Source organism: Pituophis catenifer, unplaced genomic scaffold (assembly GCF_029215685.1).
Source record: "Pituophis catenifer annectens isolate HBS135680 unplaced genomic scaffold, rPitCat1.0.hap2 SCAF_1, whole genome shotgun sequence".
In the NCBI taxonomy this organism is placed as follows: Eukaryota; Metazoa; Chordata; class Lepidosauria; order Squamata; family Colubridae; genus Pituophis; species Pituophis catenifer.
The window spans coordinates 83,866,455-83,879,835 of NW_027256881.1; the positions used below are offsets into that span (position 1 = coordinate 83,866,455).

Below are 13,381 nucleotides of genomic sequence, written 5' to 3' on the forward strand. Positions count from 1 at the left end.
TATATAATTACAATGGACCTACACCAGTTTTTAAGGCCTTCTAAAGGCTCACAGTGTCAAGATCCTCTGATTCTTGGGAAAGGGCATGGTTCCCAAGGACAGCTGCTGCAACAGAGAAAGTATGTCTGCTGACTCCTATAAAATGATACTATTTAATTATGAGACTCAGAACATGCCAATTCTATCAAAACTTGCGGGATGATGGTATTTTTACGCAAAGGCCCAATGATCCAAATACAAAATAACTATAGACAGCACGTGCAATAATTAAAAAGTATATGTTATAAAAAGTAGAACTTACTGAAGAGGAATAATTTCTGGTATCCATCCAGTAAGTGCATGCAGAACTGTAAATTCTCCTAGTTCTCTTTTTCCAATGTCATTTATACTATGAAAAATAAAAATATGACTATAAACATATGAATATTATATTCTGCCTGTATCACATCATGTTCTGAGACAAGCACAATTTTCCATGTTTCATATACAATCTTTAGCCCCAGAAAATTTACAACCAACAAAAAATTATTTCTTGCATACTGTAGTTATAAAAAGTTAAATATCTAGGTTAAATCTTCTAACATATCACACATCTACATTGCTGAATAACTCAGATTCTCATAGGTCTAAATAAATCAGAACAGAAAAAAGAACAAGGAACTTTAATCTTAAAATTTAAGATTAAATTTTAGCACATGTTGCTAAGAAAAAAATCTGGGAGATGACCTAATTATTATTTTTACCAAAACAACAAATTGTTTTGGGCATATAAATTGTGCTTTAAAAAATGCATGTAAATAAATATGCTAGAATGTAAAATAGTTTTTTGCGAAGTAAACATACATGCCACCACCCTGACAATGTAGCAACTGTTTTTCATTGGAGCCTTTTACATTTGTATGGATCACACTCTTTTACATGCTTGTTATGTAACTATAGTACCTAGCATAATTTGGGTTATACAGATATAACCGTAACTTGCACTAGCATTGTTTTAGTACTTTTAGAAGAAGGTTTGAAATTTAAACTGCAACTGGATGAACAGAAATTTTCTCCTTCTTTATCATCCTGTGCATTGCAAAAAACTTACTACCTCGATGGTAATTTACTGCCTCGATGATAATTTACTATCTTGTTGGTAATTCATTCTACAAGATGTGCCAGATACTAAAACCAATGGGTACCGAGAAAACCACGTGACTTACCACGTGATCTGCTATTTTGGCTGGAAGAAATAGCAAGTCACAAGGCAGCTGACATCTGCATCACTTTCTACCTTGCATCTTGATTGCTGGGAGAAAGATGAACACTGGGACAAGATTCGTGCTTCAAAACATGTTGATTACCAAATTCAACCAGTTTTGAAGCAGTCGAGTGCTGAAGTATGACTGTACTAGTATTTGAGGGGTGCTCCAAATATGCTTCAGTGATAGAATAGAAAATTTGAAGAGTTCCTCTAAGACTTTGATGTTGTTGTACAGTAATACTAAAATACCTTCTGCCAGTAGAAGGCAGCCTTCTACTGAAGCTGGGAAGGTTCCAGGGGTTAACAAAAGGTTCAAGAAGACAATTAGTTGATTAATTCAGAACAAACAAGCATCCTCTCTGTATTAGGTTCTGGCTTTGCTTCTTTTTTAAATCGCAAAACAGGAAAACATACTCATTGTTTGCTAATTTAATGATGGCTTTGGATAATATCAGTGGCCAAAGTTCAATTTCACATGTTGTGGTGGGAAGCAGCATGATATTGTCTTCGCTGAAGGGTATGCTGTCATCCACAATGATCTTTCTCCAACATCCCTAGAAAAAAAAGAAATCAAGCATTATGGGGTGGTAATGAGAAATTAACTCATTATAAAAATCAGTGTGACCTTCTCAAAGGTTGACACTCATTATAATTTCATTAAACAGAAAGAACAATATGAAAATTCAGTGAGATCCATGTATAAAACAGATGTATAGTACAGCTAGTAATTTTTAAAAATCGTCTCTAGGAGGGTACTGATGAGCTATCCTCAACTGGTCATATTCTTGTGTATTTTACCAGGGCAAAAATATGCTTTTATGCTTTTATATATTACTAGACAGCACGTTCTCTTGTTAGAAACCATAACAAACGAATAGCTTGCCATCATTTTTTATGACAACCGAAATATGGTGGCAGCATGGATTTATCAGTGTAAATTAATTTAACTGAACACAGGAAAGGCAATGATGGATGACTAAAGCACAAGATGACTGCTCGATTACTTGTATGTGTGCTAAAGGAAGTAGATGGAAAATTACCAAGAGTGCAACTTGTGAACATTATTCAACAAACTCGGTGCTGGCTTTTTCCCAACCTTACTGGTATTGTGACAATTGCCCTTTCTACTTAGCCTCTCCCTATATTTCTAGGCAATAAGATCCTTTTTTTACAACAACATTATTTTCACAAATATGTCTCAATGGCAAGAAATAATCTGAATCTGCATTCACTATATTCAGGCATTGCCACATGTTAAACAAAGCTTTTCTCAACCAAAGTTCCAGAGAAGAGATCATGATTAAAGAAAACATAACTAGCATTTTTTGAACATTGTTAGTGCTTATAGTGGTGGAAACTATGGAGCCCTGGTAGCGCAGCAGACTAAAGCACTGTTATTAACATCAGCTGCCTGCAATTACTGCAAGTTCAAATCTCACCAGGCTCAAGGTTGACTCAGCCTTCCATCCTTTCTAAGGTAGGTAAAATGAGGACCCAGATTGTGGGGGCAATAAGCTGACTTTGTATAAAATATACAAAAGTATGAAGGCTATTGCTTATTGCTTAGCGCATTGTAAGCCGCCCTGAATCTCCAGAGAAGGGCGGCATATAAATCAAATTTAAAAAATAATAATAATAAAAAACTTTTGAGCACCAGGACTCAGGTGGCCTGCTCATTTGCTATTGTTCTATACATTGTAAAACATGAATTGTGTGAGAATTGAATTATACTGTGAGGTTTTCATATATTTGAGAAAAATATAATATATTAATTGTATATTATATAATATAATAATTGATATAATATAATAATATAATAGATAATAATTGTTTATGAAGGGGGGTTCCCTAAGATTGAAAATTATTTCAGTGGTTTCTCCAGGACAAAAAAAGATTGAGAAATGGTATGTTACACAGTTGATATTTCCCTACGCCAAATGTAGTACAATAAAATAGTATAAGAAAAATAATTGTTAAAACATTTAAGAGAGGCTAAAATAAGGAGGCTGTAGGTGGAAGACTATTTCAAAAGACTCTAGGGTTTTAGACTGAATATATCTGTGATGCTTTTTCCATATTGAATATGCTACAACTATCTTTCTGATTACAGGGACGTGTGATAACAGACTACTGGACTCCTCATGATTTCCTGAAATATGTAAATGTGTATGGCTCTGATGCATTCTAGCAAACACTGTGAAGTAGGGGTGTGCAAAACATTCAGAAGGGAAGAATACTTCCTGCCTTTTCAAACCCACAAGACAGCTGTGCCATGCATTTGAGGTAACACTTTTAAACGCATGTATTTAAGGTTTATTGTAAAGTGATCAAAGTTAAACAATCATACCTAAAATATACAGTATATCTAGACTTTGATATTTTCATTCATTCTGGATTATATGAATGTGTAATAACACAAAGACTTTGTGTGTTATATTCAGCTCTTATGCAATAAAAGATACACAGTAAGATATACAATAATAGTTAAATAGTAGTGTGATTTCTTAATAGCAGTCCCTGTTCCCAATTGTTCCTTTTCTATGGATAGTTAAATAAGCAACAAAATTCATTTAAGAAACTGTAGAAAAAAATATTATAATAAACTAGAAAAAGTATATTATAATATATAATATACAGATAGATGATCACTTACCATCCAGAAGAGTTTTACCACATATTTTCCATAGCTATTATACAATGGCATATGACCTTTGATTGCTTTGCATAATGAGTAGATATGTTCCCATGGCTTCCACAATACTGGAGGTACTGGAGGTACTTCATTAGCATTAGTTTTAGCTTCAACACTTAAAGCAGTTGTATTTTGCAACTTCCAAACTGCATATATTTCACTTATTATCCATCTCATCAACTGAAGCAAGATGTGAAGAGGATATAGAGGAAATAAGGAAAGTTAGCTGAGCTCTGGCATTCAAATTCTTTCCATGAATAAATGAAAGTGGACTAACCATTCTGATACATTCTTTAGGTATCTACACTATAGGTATATAGTGTCTATCCTCAGTGGTGGGATTCAACCGGTATAACAACTGGTTCGCTGAGTGCATGCTTTGCGCGTGCACAGTGCATTTGAAAACGGCTCTAAAACTTACCGTCTACTGCAGCCCCGGTGAGTAAAACAGATGAGGTGCGGCAATCCGCTCTGCCGCGCCTATCAGCTGGGCTTCAAACAAAGGAAATATAGGTTGGTATAGCGCAGGGCGGGCGGGCAAGCCCAGCTGATCGTCGGAGCAAACCGGTTCACTCTCAGCTGATCATCGGAGCTACTGATTCACCCAAACTGGTCCAAACCGGCTGAATCCCACCTCTGTTTACACTATAGTATAGTATCTACACTATATAAATATAAGTATCTATACTATATCTACACTACACATCCTCTTCATGACCTATTTTCCTTGTTACCTTCTGGGAGGAGGCTTCATGGTACCCAAAGCAGAACATCTAGATTCAGTCACAGTTTTGTTCCATATAGCATCAACCTTGTGAACTCTCACACTTCCTCTTTCCTCTATGTATTCAAAATGGACAGTGATTAATACATATATGTACACATATGTATGTATGTATGTATGTGTGTGTGTATATGTATGTATGTATGTATGTATGTATGTATGTATATTACAAACTATTATAAAAATATGAGTTCCACAGTGGTGAAATCTAAAATTTGTAACTACCGGTTCTGTGGGCGTGGCTTGGTGGTGGTGGGGGTAATGTGACTGGGTGGGCATGGGGAATTATTTTTTTTTTACTTTTAAAACCATTTTTTCTACAACCTCTTTGGCGAAGAGGTTATTAAAAAATGCTTTCAAAAGTCTCTGACAATCCCAGCTGAGTTGCCTGATCGGCAGAGGCTGCCGATCAGGCAACTCAGCTGGGATCGTCAGAGGCATTTAAAAGAAAAATAGGGTTTTTTTCTTTTAAATGCCTCTGACGATCCAAGCTGAGTTTTTTAAAAAGCCTCTGCCAATCAGGCAAGTCAGTTTGGATCGTCAGAAGCATTTAAAAGAAAAAAAAAAGGTTTTTTTTTTCTTTTAAAAGCCTTTGACAATCCCAGCTGAGCTGCACGATCATGAGAGGCTTTTTTTTTTTTTTACTTTTAAAAGCATTTTTTGGCTGAAGAGGTTGTAGAAAAAATGCTTTTAAAAGTAAAACAAAAAGCCTCTGATGATTGTGCGGCTCAGCTGGGCATGGGGGGGGCAGGGATGTTTGCTACCGGTTCTCCGACCCACCCGCCTCCATCGCTACCGGATTGGGTGATCCAGTCTGAACTGGGAGCATTTCACCCCTGGAGTTTCAGGTATACTTGTAAAGAAAGAAACAGACATTCTGCGAATTCCGGAACTAAAATAATTAAAATTTTATTCTACTAAGCTTTTGTCAGCCATCTGCTGATATTGTCAGAGTCAGAGTATTAAACTACAAGGCAGAGATCTCTGAAATGGTAGTTTAATACTCTGACCATGTCATCAGATGACTGACGAAAGCTTAGTAGAATAAAATTCTGCGCCACTCAGGAGCCTGAGTGGCGCAGCAGACTAATGCTACTGTTAAAGGTAGTATTTAGCTTCCAGCTGCCTGCAATTACTTCGAGTTCAATTCTCACCAGGCTCAAGGTTGACTCAGCCTTCCATCCTTTCTAAGGTAGGTAAAATGAGGACTCGGTTTGTGGGGGCAATAAGCTGACTTTGTTTAAAATATACAAAAGTATGAAGGCTATTGCTTAACGCATTGTAAGCCACCCTGAATCTCCGGAGAAGGGCAGCATATAAATCAAATTAAAAAAAAATAATTATTATTTTAGTTCCGGAGTTCGCAGAATGTCTGTTTCTTTATATATATACAAGTGAAACTCGAAAAATTAGAATATTGTGCAAAAGGTCATTTATTTCAGTAATGCAACTTAAGAGGTGAAACTAATATATGAGATAGACTCATTACATGCAAAGCGAGATAGTTCAAGACTTGATTTGTCATACTTTTGATGATTATGGCTTACAGCTCATGAAAACCCCAAATTCACAATCTCAGAAAATTAGAATATTACATGAAATCAATAAAACAAGGATTGTACATAGAACAATATCGGACCTCTGAAAAGTATAAGCATGCATATGTACTCAGTACTTGGTTTGGGCCCCTTTTGCATCAATTACTGCCTCAATGCAGTGTGGCATGGATGAGGTGTTATGGAAGACCAGGATGCTTCAATAGCGGCCTTCAGCTCTTCTGCATTGTTTGGTCTCATGTCTCTCATCTTTCTCTTGGCAATGCCCTATAGATTCTCTATGGGGTTCAGGTCAGGTGAGTTTTCTGGTAATCCCATGGTCATTGAACCAGGTTTTGGTACTTTTGGCAGTGTGGGCAGGTGCCAAGTCCTGCTGGAAAATGAAGTCAGCATCCCCATAAAGCTCATCTGTGGAAGGAAGCATGAAGTGCTCCAAAATCTCCTGGTAGACGGCTGCGTTGACCCTGGACTTAATGAAGCACAGTGGACCAACACCAGCAGATGACATGACTCCCCAAATCAACACAGACTGTGGAAACTTCACACTGGACTTCAAGCATCTTGCAGTGTGTGCCTCTCCATTCTTCCTCTAGACTCTGGGTCCTTGGTTTCCAAATGAGATGTAAAAGTTGCTCTCATCAGAAAAGAGGACTTTGGATCACTGAGCAACAGATCAGTTCTTTTTTTCTTTAGCCCAGATAAGACGCTTCTGACGTTGTTTGTTGTTCAGGAGCAGCTTGACAAAAGGATACGACATTTGAAGTCCATGTCCAGGATCCGTCTGTGTGTGGTGGCTCTTGATGCACTGACTCCAGCCTCAGTCCACTCCTTGTGAAAGTCCCCAACACTTTTGAATGGCTTTTTCCTGACAATCCTCTCCAGGCTGCGGTCATCCCTGCTGCTTTTGCACCTTTTTCTTCCACACTTTTCCCTTCCACATAACTTTCTATTAATGTGCTTTAATACAGCACTTTGGGAACATCCAACTTCTTTTGCAATTACCTTTTGAGGCTTTCCCTCCTTATGGAGGGTGTCAATGATGGTTTTCTGCACAACTGTCAGGTCAGCAGTGTTTCCCATGATTGTGCTTCCTACTGAACCAGACTGAGAGACCATTTAAAGGCTCAGGAACCCTTTGCAGGTGTTATGGCTTAATCAACTGATTAGAGTGGGACACTTTGAGCCTAGAATATTGAACCTTTTCACAATATTCTAATTTTCTGAGATTGTGAATTATGAGCTGTAAGCCATAATCATCAAAAGTATGGCAAATCAAGGCTTGAACTATCTCGCTTTGCATGTAATGAGTCTATCTCATATATTAGTTTCACCTTTTAAGTTGCATTACTGAAATAAATGAACTTTTGCACGATATTCTAATTTTTCAAGTTTCACCTGTATATATATACACACACACACATATGTATGTATGTATGTATATAGCATGTGTATATGTATGTTATGTGTATGGAAAGTTATATATACTTTCTTTTGAAAGCAGGCAATAGAATTTCATTTTTAATGTGTGCCAATAGTTACTCCACAGTAAAAAATGACAATAAAGGTTATCTTATCTATCTTATATTCCTGCAATATTGCTGATCTGGATAGCTGCTATAGTTATGTAAAGCTATGTATCTAGACTGCAAATGTTGGAACCCCACAGAAAAATGGCCCTGAGAGGGAAAAAATATACAGGGTTCCACTTACCCTCTGATGCCTAAACTTGGGGGATAACAACAAATGAAAATGCAATCCTGGAATTTGTTAATCAACTATTTAAACAAATCACAGTTACTTAATTTTGGACACTAATGAAAATTGTAGTTTCCTTCAAATTGGAAATAAATGTTGATAATCCCTATATGGAAGAGAAGAAGATACTATAACTCATACAGGCTGAATGAAAACCATAGCTTTAAACAAAATGTTCACTGAGTTTCATAACAAGCAGCTCTGATATACAGTATAAAGTGTTTAGAGAATGATATTCATTTCTAGTTCCTAGTAAGGTTACAATAGAAATCATATCACATATTTTCAATTTAGTTATGAAGTATTAAGGGGTATTTTAAGGGGTGTTTGTGAGCTGTAGTTACACATAAATATATACATTTTCTTTTTTATGACTGTGATCTTAAATGAGTTGTGCTTATATTATAATTAAGTTGTCAGATGTGGATTGCAGATATAGCATAAGAAAGAAACTCTACTGAGTAATTTGGTTTTTATCCAAACATCCAGAGTAGGTAGATTTGACTATGTTTGGTTATGTCATTTCGACAGGTCTTATGCAGAGTCTGATTTGCTCTATTATTTGCCCAATACTTTTGAAATTTTGAAAGATTTCCAACTAAGAATGAATGTATATGAATGAAGTTTCTATCTGTAAAAGCCTGCAAAACTATGAATCTGGTAGTTTGCTTAAAAATGTGAAATGAACAAAATGCTAGAACATCCCTATTCTAAACCCTGTTTCAATTTTCTAATGAAAACATAATATTTTAACTAAATAGCTCTATACTGACTTTTCATAAACATACACTAAGTATGCCATCAGACACAATTAATGGAAGTTGCCCAGTTGGGGAGATGGGAAGCATTTAAACTTATAAAGGATGATTATTCCATACCTCACTGCCCATTAAATGTTCATTTGGTGAAAAAAGATCAAACCAACTTTCATTTTTTACTACTACAGGAACCTAAAAGTAATAAGAAATTTAATTATTCTATTAACATATACATAAATTATTAATATTAGAATGAAAATCCATATATTTCATGGCTCAAAGTTATATATCAAAATGTATCTCAAAAGATTTGTACACTGATTAAGAATATGTTGAGCAATATATACTTTGTTGGTAATAAATCAGGTATCCAGAATACTGTTAATATGAAATGGTCAAAAACATATGAAGGGGTAATAATGCCTTCCATGGTGACATATTCTGTTTTTCTCCTTATTCGTATATTTGAGAAAAACCTGAAAACCCTTCAAAATCTCTGAACAAAGATGACCATGGAACAACTATAAAAACTATTGAATGAATAGAAATTCCAAATTCTTGAATTCTGATTTTCACAATTCTGGAGCTCAATATGAGCTTTTAAATTATAAGAAATACATTTCACATTTCTAATAAACATTGGTTTTGCAATAAAGGATACTCCAATTCTTTTTTGCATATTATTGTGCATTATCCAAGTTAAAAAATAAACTTTTTAAAAAAAGAACATCAAAATTTTAAATAGATAAACAGAAATTAGGTGCATCTTACCTTATTGGTTAAAATTTCTTGAGGCCTTTTCCAAAAACTCACTTTCAGTGAAGAGGGAAGTTCGAGTTTTCCTTCTGGATCTTCAAAGACATGCTGTGTGCAACATTAATTGAAAGAAAAATTAGTTGAATTCTTATTTAGTTATATCTAGACCACACTAACTGAATGTAGTAGGACTTTGATGTTATCTGTTCAGTTGAGTCTGACTGTTAATTTAATGAATTGATCTGAGTTAATCTAAGTATTATTATATTTAAAGCAAATCCTAATAGCTGACTCTTTTTTGCAGAATTGGTAAAATTTCTATGATTCTGAGTAATGTAAGTAATGTCACCAGAGGAAATAGCCCCAACATTTTGCATCTATTTCTTTTTGGCCTATGGGTGGGAGTTTAAAATAAAATATATAAACTATTCTGTATATTGACTCTGTAAAAATATTTTTTTCCTAATTATGACACACAATTTTGGGATTAATTTGATGAATTGTGATGTGATTATTTTTTATAACCATGTCTAATATATCATAACAAGTACAAATCTTAAGTAGAGAACACCTTCGTTGTCCATGACAGGCAATGAAGGCACTGACATACTACATGTATAGATACTACAGTATCTACATATTAGGCAGGTTGTTAGAAGACAAAACAGCTTCTTCACCATCTATCAGCCCTCTGCCACCACTCTCATTTTTAATAACAGGATACACAGAATAATTATTTTAAGTTGTTAATGCATTTTTTTCTTCATATGTTACTATGAAGACTCTTATTTTATATGTAACTAATTCTCAAAAACTCAAGAATATAAACTGTTTAATACAGTCTAAAGATAGCAGTTTTTTTAAAAAATGTATTATTAATATTACAGTAAAATGAGCAGAGTAATTGAAAAACACAGAGATAAATTCTATGTATGATCCAAATAAATTCAAAATTTCACAATTTCCATTAACAAAGTTCTGAGGAGCCTTTCTACACCCCCCCTTTTGGCTCTGCACATATTTCACATGGAAAAGAACCCAATCTGGAGTAGGGCTGGATATATATGGCTTTGTTATTCATATGAAAAATCAAAGCAAATTTCCATTGGAATTGGAAAAAAGATTAAATTTGTTGCATGGTGTAAAATTCCTCACACCCTTTTCTGCTGCAAACCTGATCGTGGGGAGTGCAGAAAATCATTTCTGACCATTCTGTTTCAGAAGCAAAGAAAGCTGAGAGACAAGTCTCCATTGGGGATGTATATTGTTCTGATGACTATGGCTTTGTCCATGATAATAAGAGCTATCTCAAATTTTTGGAAACTGGATTTTAATGCTTACTGATTTTATTTTAATATAAAACACAAACAACAATTTTTAATTATAGTCCTGAGATATTCTAAATAATGAAAAGTCGACTTCAGAAACTTTAAATCTTAAATTTATTGTAAAGGGTCTATACTTAGTCTTTTGTAATGCTGGTAAACTTTTGGTTTTCCTCATATCTAAATCTTGCTGAAGAGTTTTCTCACCATTATCACTTGACAACTCTCTATTGCAAAGAACAAGGAAGCCATCGACAGAGAAATTTCAAGGTTGCAACTCCACCAGTCTAGCAAGCTTCACAGGGAGAAACCCAACTATAATGCTAAAAAAAGCAACAGAGAGTCGAAAGGAGCATTCTGCTGTTCTTCACTCGCTGTTTTTTCACTTATAGAACAAACAGACAAAAAGTTGTCCCTGATCAAATTCCAAATTGTCTCCTCAAATCTTAGGAGCAGATTCAGGTCCGTGTGTCAAAACTATGACACACTGAAACTAGTGCGGCAATCCAAATATGCAAACAATGAAATAATGGTCATGAAATACACATATGCACAGTCAAAGGTCCACATCACATTGGTAAAGTCGAGTCATTGTTGTCAACCAACATGTGGAAAACGTAGAGTTACCACAAGTCTCCCCATCTCTTGCAATCATCAAACTGAAAATAAAAGGCAGAAACATCATTCCCCAATGATATCCTCTCTCCCATGAGTTATGATGAAACTGAGTATTTTTATAACTCAAACACCAGCTAGTTCAACTAGCCAGCAAACAGATCATTGGTGATTTAATCACTTTGATTTCAGCACTGCATACAGTGATTAAAATATCAAAATAAACATAGTAACAATTTCCCCCCTCCCCAATTCTTCTCATGTATCACAGATGAGATGCCAACATTCTAGATTAGCACCCAACTAAATTTCAAAGTTTAATAGGTAAGAAAAATGCAATAAGAATAAATTTCTATATATTAGGAAAAAAAAGATAAATTTAGGAAACATACCAGAATAGGGCTTCTTCCAGATTTATCTTTTTCCTTTCCACCTTTTCCAGCATCCCACTTTTCTACATTGATGTCTGCTTCACTCCATTCTGGCCAGATAGGAAATCTTCCTTTCTTTGACTCAGGTGAAGTACCTTGAGGATTTACAGTAGAAGCTGATCCCGAAAGAAACCAGGTGCTGAAATATAATACGAAAAGTTTACTATATTCTGCTAACATGGTATTTTATTTTTACGTGACAAATATTTTCATATTTGTTTTCAATTTTTAAGATGCTCCTAAGTCCAAATAGTTGCTAATACAAGTAAAACTAACCAGAAAAATGGGAATATTGTTAATTTGTACTTCACTTCAGCAAACTGCCATATTGGATGACATTCAAAAAAAAAAGTGCTTCCTGAAATCATGCAGTTATACAGGTAGCCCTCGACTTACAACAGTTTATTTAGTCACTGTTCAAAGTTACAATGGCACTGAAAACAGGGGCTTATGACCTTTTTTCACTCTTACGACCGTTGCAGCATCTCCATGGTCACGTGATCAATATTCAGAAGCTTGGCAACTGACTCATGCTTAAGACGGTTCCAGTGACCCAGGGTAATGTGATCAACTTTTGCGACCTTTGGGCAAGCAAAAGCAATGGGGAAGCCAGATTTTCTTAACAACAACAGATACTTACTTAACAACTGCAGTGTTTCACTTTTCAACTGTGGCAAGAAAGATCGTAAAATGGGGCAAAATTCATTTAACAAATGTTTCACTTAGCAACATAAATTTGGGGCTGCATTGTGGTTGTAAGTTGAGGATTACCTGTATTGTGTTTCGTTATTAGACTGGGATTCCTGATATCATTTAATTTATCCATGAGAAAGCCCCCTCCCCAATTAATCAGTAAAGGCTGACTGCAAAGGAAGCAGTATCTGGTTACACAGACACTGGGGTAGAAAATCAAACTGAGTTGCACAAAACCTATCAAGACGTTGTTCACTGCAAATGTGAAGCAAAAAATAATTCTGTGCTTCAATTTTATAAAAGCAGCAGAGTAGCATAGGGTTGTATAAAAATTAAGTCTGCATCATTGCATTCTCAGATTAAAGTACAATATTTCTGGAGTCATAAATTAGCTAACACTTGCTCTTTGTCAAAATAATGAGTAGATTTTGTAACATCCTATATGCATACACATTTATTAAGATTTTAAAAAAACTAAAATATCAAACAGTTCTGATATTTTTCTCTCTCCAAATGACATTGCTTATCCTTATGAAATGTATAATTGGCACTCCCAGCCTATTATTCCAAGTCAATTTTCTAGGCACAGATTTCAAATGATCACAATGATAGCATAATTTTTATTACTTTAATTTGATTGATGTTGATAATATATATTATTTGGAGAGCAAAAATAATGGTAGCTAAACCTTTTCAATTCTTTGTCCTTATTAGTAATAGGTTTTGCTAAAAGAGATACAAATGGGGACTTTTAAATGCAGAGGAATCAC

General features: G+C 35.1%; 1 protein-coding gene across 1 annotated transcript in view; it reads right to left on the reverse strand.

Annotated features, from left to right (window-relative positions):
• Nucleotides 1-13,381, reverse strand: part of ADGB (androglobin) — an 88,886-nt gene that overhangs the window by 70,078 nt on the left and 5,427 nt on the right. Inside the window, exons 2-7 of the mRNA XM_070952022.1 lie at nucleotides 11,880-12,057; nucleotides 9,563-9,655; nucleotides 8,912-8,983; nucleotides 3,900-4,118; nucleotides 1,661-1,800; nucleotides 302-388 (exon numbers count right to left, since the gene is read on the reverse strand). Of these exons, the coding sequence (XP_070808123.1) occupies nucleotides 302-388; nucleotides 1,661-1,800; nucleotides 3,900-4,118; nucleotides 8,912-8,983; nucleotides 9,563-9,655; nucleotides 11,880-12,057 (789 nt within the window). The remainder of the gene's footprint in view (nucleotides 1-301; nucleotides 389-1,660; nucleotides 1,801-3,899; nucleotides 4,119-8,911; nucleotides 8,984-9,562; nucleotides 9,656-11,879; nucleotides 12,058-13,381) is intronic.